Source organism: Hordeum vulgare, chromosome 3H (genome assembly GCF_904849725.1).
Source record: "Hordeum vulgare subsp. vulgare chromosome 3H, MorexV3_pseudomolecules_assembly, whole genome shotgun sequence".
NCBI classification, from domain to species: Eukaryota; Viridiplantae; Streptophyta; class Magnoliopsida; order Poales; family Poaceae; genus Hordeum; species Hordeum vulgare.
The window spans coordinates 442,015,612-442,037,600 of NC_058520.1; the positions used below are offsets into that span (position 1 = coordinate 442,015,612).

The following is a 21,989-nucleotide window of genomic DNA, read 5'->3' on the forward strand; positions in this document are numbered from 1 at the left end:
TACTACCGTGAATGAAACCTCGAGGACACGGTCTTCATCGGGAATGCCTCGTCATCATGGCGAGCAATTAGCTACGGCTGGAGTTATTGAAAAATGGCTTGGTATGGAGAGTCGGGAACGGCAGAAGCATCCGAGTTTGGCATGACAATTGGATCTCCGCCCCTTTTCCTATAGGTCTATCACACTACATGGAAGATGTCATATTCGTTTTGTGTCTAAGTTGTTGAATGAAAATGGGTCATGAAACTATGGGTTGATATAGGAGTATTTTGTGCCGTTTCAAAAATTATGAAATTCATGCTTCACCTTGGTTAGACGACGACACACTTGTTCGGGTCCCGACAAGTATGGGATTTTATTGTTAAAAGTGCTTACTAGTTCGCTTTTGATGATGCTCACAAGGGCGCTACAACATGATCAAGCACTAGGCCTGGTTGTCGGCGATCATGTTGTCACTTGATCTCGTCGTACGACAAACCTCCAACAATCCGCAATTTCTCTTGGAAGGTTGCAACGAATTCATTACCAACCTGGCAGAATAAGCATAACATGGGTCTCGAGGTCCATGATCTATGCCCCATGTGTGTCGTTGAAGCCGAGGACAACTTTCATCCCCTCTACTGCAACACCTTTGCTCGTGAACCATTGGCAACAATGTTAGAAGTTTGAACCGTACTCGACCTAGCATCTATTCAGGGCACATGTAGGTAATGATTTCTACTCCATCCGTTTCTAAATATAAGTCTTTTAAGAGGTTTCACTAGCGAATATTGCTTTTGGCTCCCGAGCTCACTGGAGGCCTCCAAATTCAAACTACAAATTCAGTGAAAATTTGTATTTTAATGTTTCAAAAAATTCTGAAAAAAAATACATAGATAAATGAAGGTATAATACACAAGTGTGTAAATTTTCAGAACAAAATACGTTGAAATGAAGGCTGTGCAAAAAAGACAAATCTAAGGCTGTTTAACACATGTTACTATTCATCATTTCAGACCATGAATTTCTCTTTTTTATACAGATCACGTTTTAAAGTATTTTGACCTGAAATTTTACACACATGTCGGTTACATCCTTACATACATGCATATTTTTTTCAGAATTTTTTGAACCATAAAAATTTGAATTTTTCAAAAATAAAGGCCTCCATGGAGCTCTGCCTCCAAAACGCCATTCTCTTTCACTAGGGGCTACATACAGATGTATATAGACATACTTTAAAGTATAAATTCACTCATTTTGCTTCGTATGTAGTCTTTTAATAAAATATCTAAAAAGACTTATATTTAGAAACGGAAGGAGTACATCTCATTAATCCTTTCCCAAATATTGAGCATTGCATTGTACTAACGACCCTTGGGCGCATTTTACACATCCGCAATGAAGTGGTCCACCACAAGACAATGCCTTCCATGAAAGCTTCAAGAGGTTTTTGTGAGCTATCTTGAGTTTTTGATTGGCCTAAAAATCAATCTAACCTCTCATCCTTGCAAACGAAAGTCGATAGTGAGGAGTGATACGGAGGATCGACCAGCCCACCAAAAACGAAGCTCTCGCGACCGCGTCGCCCCGGCAGGCTACCGGCCACGTCCCCGACCTTCTTCCTCCAGCTCTCCCCTCCATCCCTCCCTCCCCATCGTTGTCGTCGGCGCTCGGCGTAGGACCTGGCCCAGTGGACGTTAGCGGCGGCGGCCCCCTCGCCATTCCCCTCTCGGTTTTATCTAGTGTGGGACGGAGCGGGCCAGGGGGTGTCCCTAGGCAGCGGTGGTCCGACATGGTGGCGGGGTACTAGCGCTTCGCGGGTGGACGGCTGGACGGTGGCGTCGCCGTTGGCGGCGGGGTAGCGCGGCAGCGCGGCCTGGCGGTGCCCGCTCGGCCCAGATATGGGCCCTTCGGGCCGCATCAGGGTCCGGGCGGGCCGGCGGCGGGGTGGGTCTACAGCGCCGGCGGCGGGGTGGGTCTGCAGCGCGACCTCTAGGAGGCGGGGGTGCGACATCGAGAGGCTGGGAACTAGCGGCGCGGATGCCGAATTGCTGCAGTGTGGCCGACGGGGCTTAGCGGGCCCGTTCGGGCCTGGCCGGGCCAGGGGTGGCCTGGTGTGCCCCGTTGCCGCGTCCGGACGGCGACCGCGACGATGCCGGGGGTCGGTCCTCTCGCTCGTCGGCGGGGGAGGTGGTTCCCTCCTGCTCGGTAACGGTGCCGCTGCTTCCGCCGTTTGGCGCCTCTCGTCGGTTCTCTTGGCCTCATGGTGGTGTTCGAAGTGAGGCGGCGTGGGTGATGGCACAACCGAGATGGCGCATGGTCGTGGGCGGAGGTTTGGCTGGTCGGCTCCGATTCAGTTGGGCGGCGGAGTTTGGAGTATGGGAGAAATCCTTCCTGGTCTTCGGCTCCGATGCGGTGACGCCTGCGGGTGCCACCATTCCTTCCTGGAGGGTGTCGGTGGTATTCATCCCCATCCTTCCTCCGCATGCTGGGGAAACCCTAGGACCCGTCCGGGCAGCAACATCGTCGACGTGACATTACTTCTTGAAGGTGCTGCTTGGTATGCGGAGGATTGGAGCCTCGTATGGTGGTTTATTTCCGGTGGGCGCATCGGTGGCGGATCATCCGCGCTTTGTCGTTGGCATTTGTTTCTTCTTCTTTTTTCTTTTGGGTTTGTTGTGCTACTCGCCCCAGCGATCTATGTATCGGTGTTGGTTGCTTTGTAATACAAAGCGGGGGGAAACCCTTTTTCGGTAAAGAAAGTCGGTAGTTACATATGACAAATCACTAATAAACACACATGTGAAAACGGCCGAGGTTGCCCTTGCCAAGTAGTGTGTGATACGTCTCCATCGTATCTACTTTTCCAATTACTTTTCCCTTTGTTTTGGACTCTAATTTGCATGACTTAAATGAAACTAACCTGAATCGATGATATTTTCAATAAAACTGCATTAGTGTTAGTTTTATGCAGAAATAAAAGTTCTTGCAATTGGATGAAACTTTACTTGGATTATTTATGGAATAGAAAAAATACTGAAGTAAAGAAGTACAGGAGGAGAGCCATAAGGGGCCATAAGCCAGAAGCACGTCCATCCACACATGGCGCGTCTGGCAGGTTTGTGAGCTCCCACTATAAGAAATATGTCAACTAACGACCTTATGGCAGTGACACTCTCATAAATGGTCATAAATCTATGACCATTTGAGACCAATTGGTCGTAAGCTGTCCGAAGGGGTCCTAACCCCAAAAACTAACGACCAATTTCGTCGGAAAGGTCGCAACTTCCTTACTTGGAATGGTCGTAAAGCTGACAGCACCGGCCACTGCCTTATTTGTAGCTGGTAATGACCAATATGAATGGTCATTACTAATTAGTTCGAATGCAATATGAATGGTTACCCAGCCACCTCAACAACCTTAGCTTACCTGTCATTTTTGTCCATGAGCATCTGGCTAGCCTAATTCCAAGCATATATATCCCGTCTTCCTTGCAAAAAATCAGAGAGAAAGTTTCATCGCGTTTTACGATACGAAGCCATCGCCACCTCCCGTTCTTCATTATGAGCCCTAATATGGAGTCTGTTCGTGGCTGAGGAGAGAGGGATTCGTCGTCGTCGTCATCATCAACCTCTCTCCATTAACATTTCCATGGTTCTCACCACCATGAGTGTGTAATTTCATTGTAGGCATACTAGATGGTGATGAAGATGGATGAGATTTCTTATGTAATTGAGTTAGTTCGTTAGGGCTTGATCCTTACTATCCACTATATTTTTAGATTGATGTTGCTAGGACTTTGCTATGATTAATGCTTGTCACTAGGGCCCAGTGCCATGATTTCAAATCTTAACACTTGTGCTTATCATGACTATATTTGAGTTGTTGATCTTACCTACAAGTTGTATGCACCTGCCATCATACTGAACCCTATACGCCCAAGGTGACAATAATTGGGATATCGACGAGGATGACTTTGACTTGAGGAGTTCATGTATTCACTATATGTTAATGCCTTGTTCCGGTTCTCCATTAAAGGGAGCACCTTAATTACTCCTAGTTTCCATAAGGACCGCACTCTCACATGAGGGCAGGACAAAAATATGTTATGCAAGTTCTTATCACAAGCACGTATGACTATGTATGGAATACATGCCTATATATAATTGATGAATCGGAGCTATCGTGTGCCTCTCTAGGTTGTGACTATTGCACGTCGAATATCATCTAAATATCCATCGCTACTCCATGACTACGTTTTACTACTACCGTTGTTGCTCAAGTTACTATTACTACTGCAGCTGCTACAAATATACTACTAGTGCCGTTATCGTTAGTGTTACTTTTCTATCACTACTATCATCTAACTGTGCTACTAATAAATTGCTGCAAGGAAGTGATTCTCACGTGTGGTTGAATTGACAACTCAACCACTAGGGCTTATAAATATTTTTGGCTTCCCTTGTGTCGCATCAATAAATCTGGATGAACTACTACCTCGAAGACTGTTGCGATCCCCTATACTTGTGGGTCATCAATTTCATCCTAAGACAGGTTGGGTTAAACTAAATAGACCTCACTCTTTTTTGGAGAATGGTATAGGTAATGTTGGTATGATGCTGAGAGATGACAAAGGAAGTATTAGTTACTTGGCATGCAGGTAACTTTTCTCTTGCCGGGAAGCACTTGGAGTTGAGTTGTGTGCATGTATGAAAGTTCCGTCCTTTGCCATCCAAAGAAATGACATGTTGATCATTATTGAGATGGACTCCATTATTGTTATCAAACTGATTCAAATCAAGGATCTAAATAGATCGATATACTTCTCCTTTGTTAAGTTGACCAGACACCTGATGTGTCATCATGATTCTTGTATTATTCGTGTAAATCATACTCAAAATAAGGTTAAAGATAACTTAGCAAAATTTGCTAGAGTTGAGCGCAGAACTATGACTTGGATTGGTTTTGGTCCATCGGTTTCTTTAGTGCTAGTCATTGTTGATTGTATGGATTTTGTGAGTTAAGCAATACAATGAATTGACCCGCAAGAAAAAATGAAAATGCGTCATGTGTGAATTATTACATTCTGGGATATACTATGGTGCACTGATATGCACACAACACTATGCACCCAATTTTTGGATGATAATGCAATCAAGTTATCCATGCATGTCAACTCAACGCTAGATGGGCCATTGTGCAATGATTGTACACACTAACTCATCGTGTGGACAACAATTTCATACACCACGATGTCGGTGTACTAAAGATTGGGCTCTAGTACCCCATACTTGTGCCCGGGCAGTTGTCGCCACACCAGCGGCGAGGCCTGCCAGGGGACAGCTGAAGGCAAGTACAAGGATGTCAAGAAAACGTTCAAATCTACAATCAGAAGGCCAAAGGCTGGGATCCCGGCAAGATCCCTGCCGGGATAGCTGGCGGAGCCCCGACAAGACGTGCACCCGGCAAGATCCCACCAACTTGCCGCCACTCCAGCGCAGTGACCAGCTACCCGACAAGAAGACGTGCACCCGGCAAGATCCCACCAACTTGATCCGTTCTCTTGTTGTGTACCATGGGGCAATAATGGGGTACTGTATTTCGATTTCCTCATTATTTTGTTGTTTATGAGAGTCTCATTAATTTGGGTTTGTTACATTGGAGTACGATTTTATCAGCTTCCCTAACCTTCCATTCATTGGATGAAATGCCCCCCCAATCCAAGATCAAGGACAAAACTAATTGATCGGAAAAGTATGGGTGATCGTCCCCATCATCCATCGTGATGGCGACGACACTATCACACCATGTTCTCCTCAACTGCATGCAACATGCGTTCCTTGCACAACCCCACTTTGGCCTCTTCTTGAGGGGTGATTGTGTTGGTGAGAGCCACCCCTCATGCTATTGATTCTCTCTCTGTGTGTGTTATGCTATAGGTAGACCATAACCACGACACCGTCAGTGATTATGTCCCTATCATCCTTTCACACGCTTATGTTTGCCTCTCTCGATAGATGTAGGCGGGCAAGGGTAAGTCCACTGCCCCTACATGTGTGGGTGGGAAGGTAGCTAGTGTTGGTAGATGTTTGCACTGACCGCCATTTCTACAACACATGACTCAAGATGCAACACAAATGATTCGCATCATCGGGAATAAGGACATGAGGTCCTCTCAGGCTATGTTAGTGATTCAACGCCGCACACGACATGGTGGCATTCTACCAATGTCGTTAAAAAGGGGGCCCCGTCTAAACGCTTGGCTCGGGCGATGCTGCAGAAGGTGGTGGGTCATCCCTGCCAGTAGAGATGACTGCAACCTGATCTGGTCCTTAGAGGCATGGATCCAGGTGTGATCATGAGCAAGATTCCACAATGTTGGCCACATTAAGTTCTAGTAGTTTTACCAGAGTGCGATCACATGCTCGATCCAATGGAGGGCTCTGTCTAAGGTCGATCTTGCCAATGTGGTTCATGGTGGTGGACGTTGGGGTAACATCCCTAGGGACGTGCCAGTGAGATTCACAAGTTGGCTGCAATGACAACGTTCTACAAAGTGACTATAATGACGATCAAATCTGAAGACTAACTTACGTCCGAGCAAGTGTAGTTAATTGGTTGAAAATACCGAGTGGTTCTCCATGTGGGAATGTAGATCTTATTGGTAGCTTCAATGCAATCCCAATATTGTCAAAAACAAAAGATGTATGAGAAAGTTATGATTTTTTTTGTTTGTTGTTCTAGTTCTCTAAACCTCTAGATGGATTTTGGTTGGGACTCTAGGCGAGTCTAGAAACTTATGAACATGGCGAGAACTCCGGTCCTCCAGAGCCTCTAAAATGCATAAAGACACCTCGGTAGGACCCTTATATATACCTTCATTCCCAACGAGGGGTGGGGGACACGAGGTGGATGGTGTCGTGGTGTGAAATCTGACTGTAAGATAAGGAAGGAAGCAAGATGCTGGGGGTGACACAAGAAGGTATATAGGTTCAGGACCCTCGTGGTGGAGGTAAAAAACCATAGTCATGTTCTCTAGGGAGATTGTTCTCGTGTATAAGTGTGTTTTTACAAAATCTCAAACATGTAACCATGTGCCATAGGGGTGCTTATATAGAGTTTGTTGTCCCCTTGCATGGTATGTTACATGTGAGTAAGAGAGAGAGCGAGAGAAGGTTACTACACGTACATTACCACCAGTAACGAGGAGTCTAAAGGCTATTACCAATGATAGATTTCAAGACTTGGTAATTCCCCATCGATGTTCCTGTTGTTCGGTTGCTTTCTTCTAAGTGAAGTGCACCTGAGTGAAGGTTGTATGCTCTTCTTAGTTCGAGTCGAGTAACAGGAATCACCGTTTGAGTAGACTGTCCCAAATGACTAAATCCCAACCATGCAAGATGCTATTTAATACCCGATGAATGCGGGCTTGGGCCTCTAAGGGCTTTTGAATCAAACCTAATGCTATAATATTTAGCTCTTTTCTTTGTTTTCCAAGTTTATCTTTAAAACCACCAACCTCTCGAACCCCATGGATTCATTCCATGAGGTTTCGGTATGTAGGAGATTATCTTTTGAAACATGAGAAATGTATTCATTCCCAAGCAACCTTTATCTTGTTACTTTTCGTGACAGTGCGCCTCCTAGATCACTAGGAGTGCTTGGGAGCCTTGAATGTGTGAAGAAGAAAAGAACTATTTGAAGGCCAGAGATTTCCCACGTTGTGTGAAGACCGATCCGTGAGTGAGGATTTGACATTAGTGGTATCAAGCCATGGTGGAATAGGTGTGAAAATGCTTAGTGTGAATTTTGTGAGTGATGTTGCTAATGATTTTACCTTTGTGGTATGAAGTCTTAGGACTTTGTGTATGAATCTCCACCAACAAAGAGTAGGATAATGTCAACTATCCAATCCTCATGGGGGATCAATGTTTGCGATCCCTTTCGTGTATCCTTTTACATTCTTGTAAGTTTAGCTTTCATTCTTTACTCTTATTAGACTTGCATGCATATTGTTAGAGCATATTTCTCCATATGTGGCTTTGGTAATTGATGCCAATTCCTATGGACTAATAGTTGCCTTAAGTTATATTTATAGGATTTGTCCATACGCACTTCTTGAAGTCCATCTGTTGGGTTCAAGGAGTTTATATGATGACCAAGGTGGTATTCAAGGTATTATCCAAAGAATGGTCATAGAGACACAAGGTTGATCAAGATTGTCATACAAAGAGTAAATCAAGATGATCAACACACAAAGCGTACAAGATGTACCAAGAGGGATCAAGTGATCCCATGGTATGGTAAGCATTGCCCATTACGTGTTTGTGTACTAACCCATGGTCTTCGTGAGAGTTCTATGTGGGGTTAGGTGTGTTTCCATGGGCTTGCGTCTAGAGGAAGATCTCATACATCCCATGAAGGATGACGTCAAGTAGTGATCGTCATCAAGATTGCGGTGTGCAAGTTCAAGTGGATCAACACGAAGATATCATGCTTGAAGCTTGCCGTCCATTGTGGTGGCAATGGACTTGTGAAGATATGCTGAAGAGCGGCTCACCCATGTTGTGTATGAGGGAGCAATCAACTAGTCTTCATCAAGCTAACGCAATCAAGAAGGTGATCCATCTTGAGGAAGCCAAGATCATCGTCATCTAGCTCAAGAGGACGAGGTGCAATGTATAGGTTTGCCCTTGATAGGTTTTCTGTTTTAGGATAGATTGTCGTACTGTCAAGGGGGGCTCTCAAGTGAGTAGCTCGATCATGTCGTTCGTTGAGATCTCAAACCATTTGCATCCTTGCATCATACTTCTTGGTTCTTGTTTGGTGTTTTTCATTGCGAGTTTTAGAGCTTATGGTCATCTTCATGACAAACTCGGGTTCATCAAAAATGGAGTCCATATGCATATACTATGATGTTTTCGATGTTGGAGTTTTTACCCGTTCTTTATTCATAGAGGTCTCACATCACTGTTTGGATAGCTCTTGTCGTCCTTAATCCAACAAGCTTGGGTTTGCTCGATTCGGAGCTCGTATGCGAAAGTTATGGTTGTTTCAGTGGCGAGTGGTAGTACCGCTTGTGCCAAGCGGTAGTACTGCTCCATAGCGGTAGTACCGCTCCGGGTGGGCGGTAGTACCACTCCCTAGCGGTAGTACCGCTCCGGGTGGGTGGTAGTACCGCTTCGGGACGGTAGTACCTCTCTCTAAGCGGTTGTATGTGATAGCCTGGCTTATTAGGGATGATAGACTACTCATATCAATAAGGAATTCCTTCTTTTCCGGGAGCCCATTCAGACAGAACTCCCAGGTTAAGCGTGCTCGGCTTGAAGTAGTTCTAGGATGGGTGACCAACCGGGAAGTTGTTCCTGGATGCACATGAGTGAGGACAAAGTGCGCAGAAAATACTAGTATTGATATGTGGGGACAGTCTAGATCCCGCCAGGAGTAACAACCGCCGGCGGGTGTGTCCAGGGCGTTACAAGTTTGGTATCAGAGCCGACCCTCGCGGTTACACGGATGTTTGCAGACGTTTGTGCTAAGAGGGAACACTCCTGTGGCCCGACGAGGACATCGGTTCCTCTGAGTGGTGGTGTATGTGATACCTGGCTTATTAGGGATGATAGACTACTCATATCAATAAGGAAATCCTTCTTTTCCGGGAGCCCATTCGAACAGAACTCCGAGGTTAAGCGTGCTCGGCTTGCAGTAGTTCTAGGATGGGTGACCGACCAGGAAGTTGATCCCGGGTGCGCATGAGTGAGGACAAAGTGCGCAGAAAAGACTAGTACAAATGTCTGTGCATCCAGTCCAGTACATGTACCATGTCGTGTGCCACGACGGGTCACAAATGTCATGAACAACATGACCGCACACCTGTCCGCAAACATCCGTGTAACCGCGAGGTTCGGCACTGATACCAAACTTGTAACGCCCCGGACACACCCGCCGGCGGTCGTTACTCCTGGCGGGATCTAGACTGGCCCCACATATCAATACTAGTCTTTTCTGTGCACTTTGTCCTCACTCATGCACACCGGGAGTTCTGTTCGAATGGGCTCCCGGAAAAGAAGGAATTCCTTATTGATATGAGTAGTCTATCATGGGCCCCACATATCAATACTAGTCTTTTCTGTGCACTTTGTCCTCACTCATGCACACCGGGAGTTCTGTTCGAATGGGCTCCCGGAAAAGAAGGAATTCCTTATTGATATGAGTAGTCTATCATTCGTAATAAGCCAGGCTATCACATAACCCGCGAGTTCTGTTCGAATGGGCTCCCGGAAAAGAAGGAATTCCTTATTGATATGAGTAGTCTATCATCCCTAATAAGCCAGGCTATCACATTGTACTTCGTCGTACTTTTTGCGGATACTTTTCCAAGCGGTGGTAGGCCCGACGGTAATATCTTTACTACCGTGGCCTAGCGGTAGTACCGCTCCTCGGCATCAGTAGTACCGCTTGGGGCAGCGGTAGTACCGCTCCTCGTCAGCGGTAGTACCGCTAGAGGCAGCGGTAGTACCGCGCCTCGCCAGCGGTAGTACCGCTGTGCGCGGGATGTAAGTGGGGGTAACGGTCTGATGCCTTCCCCCACTATATAAAGGGGTCTTCTTCCCCCTTGGACTTATCTATCCGTTGAGCTCATGTTCTTCCCCCATTGTTGACCTTCTTAGAGCTTTCTAATTCCCAATCCCTCCAATGATTCTTGCTAGTTCTCGAGGAAAAAGAGAGAGGAGATCTAGATCCACATCTCCACCAATCACTTTCTCCTCTATGTGAGGGGAACCCCTTGGATCTAGATCTTGGAGTTCTTCGTGAGCTCCTTGTTCCTCTCATATTTCTCCATAGCTTTTGTTGTTGTGGAGGGATTTGAGTGTGAGGAACTTGACCACTTCGTATGTTCTTTCCATTGCATTAGTTGCATCGGTTTGAGTTCTCCACGGTGATACGTGGAAGTGAAAAGTTGAGAAGCTTATTACCCTTTGGTACTTAGTACCCTAGAGATTCTTCTTCGTGGATGCTTTGGCGTCCTAGAAGCTTGGTGGTGTCTCGGAGCTCAATCATTGTGGTGTAAAGCTCCGGGTAAGCGTCGGGGTCTCCAATTAGGTTGTGGAGATTGCCCCGAGCAATTTGTACGGGTACCGGTGACCGCCGCCAAGGGTTTCCATTTGTACGGGTTCGGTGACCGCCCTCAAGGGTCCCTTAGTGGAATCACGACATCTTGCATTGTGCGAGGACGTGAGGAGATTACGGTGGCCTTAGTGGCATCTTGGGGAGCACTGTGCCTTCACACCGCTCCAATGGAGATTAGCATCTGCAAGGGTGTGAACTTGGGATACATCATCGTCTCTGTGTGCCTCGGTTATCTCTTACCCAAACCCTTTACTTATGCACTTTACTTTGTGATAGCCATATTGTTTATTGTCATATATCTTGCTATCACTTAGTTGTTTATCTTGCTTAGCATAAGGAGTTGGTGCACATAGGTGAGCCTAGTTGTTTTAGGTTTTGTGCTTGACAAATTAAACGTTAGTTTTATTCTGCATTTGTTCAAGCTTAAATCATAATTATTTTAAAGCGCCTATTCACCCTCCCTCTAGGCGAAATCCACGTACTTTCACATATGATGTTCTAGGCAACTACTAGCTATTCCTAAAATCTATCGTCGACTTAAAATTGACTAGGGCTTGTTCTTGTTAGTCAGTTCACCCCCTTTATACTTCAATCAATCCTACAGTTTTCTTTTATATCATTGTGTTGCTTTGAGATCTGCGTGTCTACTAATTCAAGTGAGAGTTCGGGAGCTTGCTACTCTTGGAAGGTACCACCTCCTAGATGTTGATGTAGTATTTTTTTGGCGATCACTTTGTGATGTTGTGGAGATGTGCGAGTTGTTTGTGAAGTGTATGTGGATCTTGTCAGCTATCCATAGTGGATCGATTAGGAATCCGATTATACAAGATTGAACTAAGAAAGGGTCCACCAACGAGCTCCTCGAGACAGACTAGAATATCGATGGATACTTGAACTCTAGGAAATACATCATTAGTCTCTTTTCCCCACTTCCATTCTGCAATATGAATACTACACCTTGTTCCACTAAAATACTCAAGAGGTTATACGATATATTAGGTGTAGAAGTAGACCAATCATACTCACTATATTATTGATCCATGTTCAAGAATCCGTCCGATTATCCAGTTAACTTGCCAATTAATTCCTACTCATAGGGCATCGAGTAGACGATAAACCGATAAATCGTTCGATTAATGGATTAATTTTCGGAATAACTTACCGATTAGCTTATTACCCTATATATCATGTGTAGAGTTGAGCCTTTTGCTTGTTTTTGTTAATGAGCCTATCATATTTATGGATTGTGTTTGAAAATAATAATACTAGTTTAATTCCGTAGCTAAATTCTTATGTGCTTTAAAATGGGTATTCATCCCCTGTAGGCAACATCTAGGTCCTTTCATATTTTTCAACCCATTCCAAAGGTTTAGAGTGATACATCCACTTGAACCTTAACTATCTCAACCTGGGTGCGGACCTCGGGCTTAATAATTGCCATGAGGTGGACGATTGTCAATGTTATGTTAAAAACATGTGCACTAGTCTTCTTCACTTGTATCCTAGTACTACTCTTATGACCTCTGAAATGATGACAACACACCCATAGTAGGTGTTTGTACATATTAAATATAATAAATATAAACAATGGTTAATGAATCCTACTTCATGTATAGTACACCAGCTTAGGTGATAACTAGTGCGGATGACACCGATTGGGTGAGTCAGAGCATTGAGTGAAAACATTGACCCACCTTGGTTGGGACCCGAAGAGTACGACACCCATGAGCTTTGTTCACCTCCTGAGAGGCTTCATCGTGGGTGTCCTCTCTGCCAAATCTCATGCCACAATGTTTTGTGGATCCTTAGGGCGAAAGCCAAAATATACCGTTTTTGCATGAGTAGGAAGGACAACGTCCTCACCATTTCTTTCTTGGAGGTGATGCCTTAGGAGATGTTGACCTAGTCAGACGAGCTTCTAGTGTAAGTGGTTGTCGTATTGGTGAGGGTGGTGGACGCGAGGAGTTAACCAGGAGCAGTGTGGCAATAGAAAGCTGTAGTGGCATCTCTACAAAACCGCCATGTTATAATTTGGTGGGTGTGTTAAGTTTGGCTGCTTAGGTGGTCGTGGGCCAACCTAGAAGGCGAAGCGGTGGTTTCAAAAGTTGTCGTTGTGTTATAGGGTGTTGGCTGTGGTTCTTTGCGTGGTATAGTTGTCAATTCGACTTTTGCATGATTTCAATGACTATGTGGAAGTCAGATTAAAGAATCCAAAACCATTATCTTGTTGTAGAGTGGTGACATTGGTCGTTTGTTGGAAGAGCGTTGGTTCGGATGGTGTGTGGTTTCGGTACATATGTGTGTGACGAGGACATCACCTACACTGACATGACTCCATTTTTTCAGTTAATCACAAGGAGTCCGGCAAACAAATTTGATTAGGTGAATATTAACCTTAGTTTGTCTATAGTTCCAATGACATGGTTGTTCCTTGTTAACTGAACTTAGGTGCCATGTCAAGGGAAGCCAGTAATCATTCAACTCATGAAGAAACAAAGTTTATCAAAACAAGGTGTAAGTGAATAACATGCTTTCAACACATGCTTCTTATCTTTGATGTGTTGACCACCATCATGGATGTACAATGCGACAATGCGGTATACATTATAAGCTCCTCGAAGTATATTTTTTCATACCTTGCATCACTTGGGGATGTGTAGCAAAAGTATTGTGAACTTTGAAGGAAGGAGTGCACACTCTTAGATCCTACGTGAGAGTTCAATAAGTTGTTCAATAACTCTTAAAAGTTCATTGCTTATTCCCACTAATGAAGAAATGCTTTTTCTGAATCATTTTGGACACACCTAGCTGGGGGGTAGCGGGGAAGTTTGTCCCTTGTTATAAAACCCTCCCCCATCCAACCTTTTGGAATGCCCCCTACTATGTACTTTTAGAATTATTTTTGTCAAAACCATTTAGGTACAACCTTATGCATCAAGACCACGAAAGATTTTTTTTACCACCATTGCCCTCGTTAATTACCCCGATTTGCGAGAACAAGCCCTAAATTTTCCATAAATCATGCTTTATGGTCCCCGACTATTCGGTGCCCGTTTGTATGTGCGCACGCGTGTGGTGCGACGGTACGAAGCGAGAGCGCCAACTTCGAAACGCAAACACCTTCATCTTGTGTAGAGTGACAAGTGAGGGTGGGCATTTGATCCAGCCAAACCATTTAGTTCGGTTCTCCGGTTAGTTAAAAAATTGGTTTTCATAAATTGTTGACCGATCGTTCTGCTGCATAATCGCTGAATGAGCGTTCGGTGCACCGAGAAATTTGCTTCAGTTTTGGTGCAAACCGAACAAATCGAGGAGTATAGGCTTTCCCCCCATCCCGATCCGGGGCCACCTATTTTTCCTGGTCGCCATCCACCAAGGAGAAGCAATCATGTAGCCATGAGGGAAGGAGCGACGATGCACTACGACAATTCGTGTTACCTTGGAAGTGCATCTGTCGTCAATCGTCCTTCATCTCATCGATCATAAGTATAAGCCCTTGTTGTTGTCGTCGGAGAAGAGGTCGCAAGTCTCGGCATGAGCTGAGCTACAATTATCGAAGGTGAAAAGTGGAATCGGGGGTAGTAGCACAAGGACTCCTGAAAACGAGCCTCGTGAAGCCTTCAGGCTTACGCTGGACAGGTGGGCCGCGTGCAAATGGGGTTGGGTCTTAGGCTACATCGTTTAATAGCTAGAGTTAGACGATTTCTATTTTTCTTCGATACTTCAATCAGTTTGATGAGCAGATGATTAACACCAAAATCACCAAAACTAATTTGGTTTTGTTAAATTGACAACCGATTTTGTATCTGAAATTTCGGTCGTCAATCCTTTCGGCTTCGGTCTCGGTTTTTTCGGTCCGGTCTTCGGTCCTCGGTTTTTTATGCCCACCCTAACAAGTCTTATCACTAGGTGGAAGAATTGTCGGCTCGGTTGGGATGTGGCCTCAGAGTTGTTGTTTGTGCAAGATGTCTCGGTTTTCAAAAAGAAAAAGTTATCTAATTGGTCAATCCATGTTGTTGTTAATCGAAAGCACACTTGGTTGCCGAAAGAGACATTCTCTTGTATTGATAGGATGACAATAGCACCGTCTACCATAGACAAACAAACTTGATTAGGCGAATGTTAGCCTTAATTTGTCTATAGTTCCAATGACATGGTTGTTCCTTGTTAACTGAACTTAGGTGGCATGTCAAGGGAAACCAGTAATCATTCAACTCATGAAGAAACAAAGTTTATCGAAACAAGCTTAAGTGAATGACATGCTTTCAACACATGCTTCTTATCTTTGATGTGTTGACCACCATCATGGATGTACAATGCGACAATGCGGTATACAATATAAGCTCCTCGAAGAGTATTTAACCAAAAACTACCACAATTCATGGAACCATGCCTACAAACTACCACTTTAATATTTTGTCCCAAAAACTACCATTTTTTTCCTAATCTGTGCCTAAAAACTATCAAATCTGAAAATTGGTAGTTTTTAGCCATAGCCCATAGATTAGGAAAAAATGGTAGTTTTCGGGACAAAATCGTAAAGTGGTAGTTTGTAGGCATGGTTCCATGAATTGTGGTAGGTTTTGGTTAAATACTCCTCCTCGAAGTATATTTTACCATACCTTGCATCACTTGGGGGTGTGTAGCAAAAGTATTGTGAACTTTGAAGGAAGGAGTGCACACTCTTAGATCCTACGTGAGAGTTCAATAAGTTGTTCAATAACTCTTGAAGTTCATTGCTTATTCCCACTAATGAAGAAATGCTTTTTTTTGAATCGTTTTGGACACACCTAGCTAGGGGGTGGCGGGGAAGTTTGTCCCTGGTTATAAAACCCTCCCCCATACATCCTTTTGGAATGCCCCCTACTCTGTCCTTTTAGAATTGTTTTTGTCAAAACCATTTAGCTACAACCTTATGCATCAAGACAGCGAAAGATTTTTTACCACCATTGCTCTTGTTAGTTACCTCGATTTGCGAGAACAACCCCTCAATTTTCCATAAATCATGCTTTATGGTCCCCGACTATTCGGTGCCCGTTTGTATGTGCGCACACATGTGGTGCGAGGGTACGAGGCCAGAGCGCTAACTTCAAAACGCAAAAAACTTCATCTTGTGTAGAGTGACAAGTCAGGGTGGGCGTTTGATTCAACTGAACCATTTAGTTATGTTCTCTGGTTTGTTAAAAAATTGCTTTTCATAAACTATTGACCGATCGTTCTCTTGCATAATCGCTGAATGAGCGTTTGGTGCACCGAGAAATTTGGTTCAGTTTTGGTGCAAACCAAACAAATCGAGGAGTATAGGCTTGCCCCCCCCATCCCAATCCGGGGCCACCTATTTTTCCTGATTGCCATCCGCCGAGGAGAAGCAATCATGTAGCCATGAGGGAAGGAGCGATGGTGCACTACGACAATTCATGTTACCTTGGAAGTGCATCTGCCGTCAGTCGTCCTTCATATCATCGAGCATAAGTAGAAGCCTCGCCGTTGTCGCCGGAGAAGAGGTCGCAAGTCCCGGCATGAGTTGAGCTACAATTATCGCGGAAATCAGCGGCAGTAGCACAGGGACTCCTGAAAAGGAGCCTCGTGAAGCCTTCAGGCTTATGCTGGACAAGTGGTCCACGTGCAAATGGGGTTGGGTCTTAGGCTATATCGTTTAATAGCTAGAGTTAGACGACTTCTATTTTTCTTCGATACTTCGACCAATTTGATGAGCGGATGATTAGCACCAAAATCACCAAAACTAATTTGGTTTTCTTAAATTGACAACCGATTTTGTATCTGAAATTTCGGTCGTCGATCCTTTCAGCTTCGGTCTCGGTTTTTTCGGTCCGGTCTTCGGTCCTCGGTTTTTTATGCCCACCCTAACAAGTCTTATCACTAGGTGGAAGAATTGTCGGCTTGGTTGGGATGTAGCCTCAGAGTTGTTGTTTGTGCAAGATGTCTCGGTTTTTAAAAAGAAAAAGTTATCTAATTGGTTAATCCATGTTGTTGTTAGTCGAAAGCACACTCGGTTGTCGAAAGAGACATTCTCTTGTATTGATAGGATGACAATAGCACCGTCTACCATAGACAACGGTACCAAACCTTTAGTCAGATCATGTAATTTTTATTGCTTCTCGTGTTATTTATATCGTCACGGTGTTGGATGAAAAATTGAAAAGAGATTATTGCAACAGAAGCTAACCTTATGGTGCAAAATAAAGAAAACGAATGCAGAGCGTTGGATGCCGGACGGATGCTCCAGATGTTAGCAAGTGGGTTTTCAGAAAATTAGGTGTTAGCAAGTGGGTTTTCAGAAAATGAACAGAGGCCCCACAAGCTCGGTATAGCCAATCTGAAGCGTCCATCCGAGATCCAACTGTCCACGTTCAGTATGTTCTTGCACCCTAAGATTAGCCTCTATTACAGTCTCCCCCATATGGTTTTGTAGGATGGAAGTTGCAAAACTTATTTCGCTGACAGCGGGCTGCAACCTAACCGGCATTCCTCCAACTGTGGTAGTAGCCCAGTGGGTACGGGACGCTGATGTTCTGTCCCCTGTTGATGTGTGGTCACTGCCCAAGGTACAGTTGTAACAGTGCTGCTGCACAGCGACGCTCGCCACCTGCTACGGGCGCACGCGACGTCAGTACGAGCGAAGTATGAACGCGAGAAAAACCCTCGAGGAGGACGGTTACCAACCGAGCCAAACTTTCCGAATTGGCCGCAAAAGATCGGAAGACGGGAGGCGATCCAGCCGCCCCACGTACGCAACGCAACTCCTCGTCCGCGGAAGTCGGAGCGAAGCGTGAGAAGCAACCGGCGAGCGATCAATTCCACGCGGTGCAGTCATCCACCGGTCACCATTGGCACTGAGCTGAGCCATCGATGGATGTCGATCCGCGAACAAGAGCCCTCCTCTCTCCAGGCAGCTACCGTGGAGTTGTGAACCCGACCTCGCGAGCCGTTTGTCTGGTCGTGTGTGTGTCGCTGCAACTCGTGGACTTGAACACTTGTTGCTGTTCTAACGGACCACTGAGAAACACCTACCGGCCGGGAAGCTCATAAAGAAGGACCTAATTATATTGCGGTGCGTTAATGATTGGCTTCCACGATCCTGTTTTTGCCACACAAAAAAAAGGCTTGCACGGTCCTGTTGCTTCTGGTTTCTATGAAAAACTTTGGCAGAGGCTCGAATCCCTTCACGGCTTAACACAACCAGTACGAGCGGCCTAAGAACTACTCCGTTTGCTAAGGCCTAAGAATAGTTCTGGCCGGAAGTTGATTCTGCTAGAAGATCAGATAGTGTGAATGTTCAACATCATCTTAACCGTTGAAGACATTGACGACATCGTCAACAAATAAAGGAACGCATATCTTGAAAACCGAAGCAAGCAACAGTGGAAGAGGTAGACGTACCGCACTGATCATCCGTGGGCCCGCCGTCGCAGAAGCAGGCGAAGCCCACCACGCCCGGCCCGCCGTGCGTCTGGTTGTGCCGGTAGCCGCACCATCCGCCGGAGCGCTCGCACGCGCCGCACTGCACGGAGTGCGGGCTGTAGTTCAGCTCGAACCCGCCCTTGAGCACCTCAACGTATCTTGACGCGGGGGGCGCCTCCACCATGGCCTTCTTATGAGCGTCCAGCACCGGCGCCACCACCGCCGCCTCGCACCCGTACTCGTCCGCTGCGCCCGTGTAGCCATCGCCGGTGAACGCGTACGAGCTCCCGTTGTAGTCCGGACAGCCGGTCAGTTCCACGGCGGAGGGCGACGAGGCGTTCCTCTTGCAGTTGTAGAAGAAGGTGATGTTGGAGTCGGAGCGGGTGAGGTGCAGCGCGGAGCTGGCGTCGATGGTGAAGTTGAAGTGGAGGTGCGGGCAGGTGGTTGTGTTGAGGGCCTCGGCCTCGGCGTCGTCGACGAGGAAGACGGAGCGCGTGTCGTAGTCGATGTAGGAGACTCTGTACCGGTGGTGGGACTGGGCGGGGAGGATCAGGGTGGTGTTGCCCTCGCAGGCGAGGCCGAGGCCGCGGTAGCCGCAGCTGGATGGTGAGGACGAGTTGAGCCAGAACGGGTAGGCGATGGTCAGGTCGCCGCAGGTGGCATTGCTGCAGGTAGACGGGTAGCCGTTGGCCGTGGAGGAGAGGAGCAGGACGGCGAGGAGGAGGAGCAGGGGAGGCATCGCGGCGGTGTGGATGGGCAATGGGGAGGGGGAGGGGCGCCGACTTTAGCTGGCGCGATCGTGGCGCGTGAGAGTCAAGTGAGGGTGGGCGACAGGTGCTTCGACTGGATGTGGAAATTTCGAGCCTCCACGGAGCACGCGGCAGCTCGCGGTTGCACGGTGATTCGTCCTTGAATCACCCTTCATTCATTGCGGACGGCGACGGGGGAGCACCGCGCGCCGGTGACGGGGATGGTTGTGGGTCAGACTGCATATTACAGGACGGTAGAAGGCGAGTTGTTTGTTTACTAGTACTGTACTAGTTACCACTGTTCGGACTCCTTTGGTAATTCTAAGAAAAAATAAATAATCCTGGGCAGTGTTCACGGGGGCTCCTGCTGGTGGCGTCCAGGCATGGCTACAGCGCCCGTTCCCGCTCCTTCTGCTGCGGTGGAGCGCGGCTGCGGCGGCAGAGCAGGCTCGATCCAGTCCCGCACAGGCCTGGCGGGCCTCGATCCTGCATCTTGTTGGTTCTTGTGTGTGGCAACGACGGTCTACGGCTCTTTCCACATCACTTGGGCATCGGGGTAGCAGCGCCACACATGGCGGTGACGGCCACCTCCTTTCGCCGGAGGTTGGCACCGAGATACGGTGGATCTTGGGATCTCATGTTGAAAGTGCAACTAATCCCTGGATAATTTTGATAACTAATAAGAACGTATATTAAACTAATACTTATTAAAATGATATTTCAGAAAAGTTCAATTGATAAGAGCAACTCCAACGGGCCGATTCAAAGGAACGGTGAATTTGTCCACTTCTTGTCCGTTTGAGTCGGCCGCCCGCCCGACGTCCGTTTTGTTTTAGGTTTGGGTCGGAAGTGCGTCCAACGCGTCGATCCATTTTATGTCCGCAATAAACAGATTAAAAAAAGGTACGCGGTCGATCATGTCAGCGGCCATGTTTCATGCGAGCACTATGCCAACGCCGACATACAATGCCAGCTTAAAAAAATAGCACCACAGTTCATGCTCGCGCACTGCTGGCCGGCCGACACACATGCCAGCACACAAAAAGGATGGGACTTGAGTTCGACCACGCCATCGTGGCCCCCCATGGTCATCCCAGCACACCTGCCGGCATCCAAAAAAGATGGCGCTCGCCGCCATAGATCACTCCTTGTCGAATTTGAGCATGTCGGCCTGCATCTTCTCGAACCACGGCCTCTTCCTTGACGACACGGTGTTGAGATCCACCTTCATGATCTCCACCCCGGTCATCATGCTCGCGAGAGCCACTTCTTTGGCCTTGGTCTTGGCGTTGGCGGCCTCGATCTCTAACATCTTGGCTTGCTTCTCTGCCTCCATCTCAAGCATCCGTGCTTGTTTCTTCGCCTCCATGTCAAGCCTCCTCCTTTGGATTTCCAAGAAGGCGTTTATTTGCTCTTTTCTTTTTTGTCGGAGCTTCTCCTCCCTTAGTCCATCTTGGTGAGCATGCCCTCCACGGTTGCGATCAAGGCGATCGATGCCGCATCCCGCTTGTCCTCCTTCTTGGAGTTGGTTTTCCCCCTCGGCCGAGCCTTCTCGCCGTCCCCAACCTTCTCCATGACTTGCTTCCCACCATGCGACTTGAGGCCGACATATTGCGCCTTGAACTTCTCCTCATCCTTGATCACCATAAAGCAATGTGAGAGGTTGAAGCACTTTCCATTGTGTTGGACCTTGAATGCGTGCAAAGCTTGAAATGCCTACAAATGTATTTCACGCAAGCATATTAGCAAAATGATATGCAAACGAACACCCAAAAGCATATACTTGATGACACAAAAAGAGGGCGGCTTGCTAGCATACCATGTCTTTCACGCCGATGTCGCTCATGGGGCGGGCCTTAATGCTCTCAAGAGTGGCACAAAACTTGTTGCAATCTTGTTGGATCACCCTCCAACGCTTCGAAATGGACACCCACCCGCGCGCACTTGCTATTTGATACGGCGGAAACTTCTTCTGCTCATGGAACTCACGGTGAACACGAATCCAAAAGGTGTAATGTTTTTGTTCGGCGCCCGTCTTGGGGTCTTGCCCAATGTCTCTCCAACACTTGCAAAGAAGCTTGTCCTCGACCGCCGTGTATGCCTTGGTCCGCTTGCTCTTGCGCTTCGGTGTCGTCCCGTCCGCTTGGTTGGTGACCTCGTCCTCAAACAAAAGCTCCGCTTCGATGTCGCACTCGTCCTCTTCCTCTAGCCCGTAGTCCTCCGGGAACTCATGGTCGAGAGGGAAGCCGTCCAGGTCCAGGCCGACCTGATCACGCAGGAAGGCGACCTGATCTTCATTGTAGCCTCGGCCATCCTGGCTTTGTGTCTCGTCGGGATTGAAGCCAGCGGCCTGCGCACCACCCTCGAAGATCATGTCCTTCATGTAGTCGTCGTCGTCGACGACCGTCGTTCCGTCGAACAGGTTGCGCGCGCCCGGCAGCTGGTCAAGTGGCATCTATCGCGCACGTTTCCTCGCGCCTCCGGCTGACGAGCCAGCGGCCACCGGTGTGGCGTTGAGGTTGATGGTCGCGGGCACGGGTGTGGAAGGCGCGACCACGCTCACCTCGGGTGATCACTTCACCGAGAGGCGGGAGGCATGCGAGTAGACGTGGAAGCCGGGCACCGGGTTGCAAACCGACGCGTCGGGCGAGTCGGGCAGCAGCGTCCAAGGAAAGGCGGATGAGCCGGTGCTGACCGTGGCGGCC

At 47.1% G+C, this 21,989-nt stretch overlaps 1 protein-coding gene across 1 annotated transcript; it reads right to left on the reverse strand.

Moving 5' to 3' along the window:
- Positions 1-322: 322 nt before the first annotated feature.
- LOC123444152 (LEAF RUST 10 DISEASE-RESISTANCE LOCUS RECEPTOR-LIKE PROTEIN KINASE-like 1.2) lies at positions 323-19,462 on the reverse strand. Its single transcript, XM_045120780.1, has 2 exons — positions 18,515-19,462; positions 323-629 (listed from the first exon to the last, which is right to left on the reverse strand). Exons 1-2 carry the CDS (start codon positions 19,272-19,274, stop codon positions 571-573), a joined length of 819 nt encoding a protein of 272 aa, XP_044976715.1. The 5' UTR covers positions 19,275-19,462; the 3' UTR covers positions 323-570.
- Positions 19,463-21,989: the final 2,527 nt, after the last annotated feature.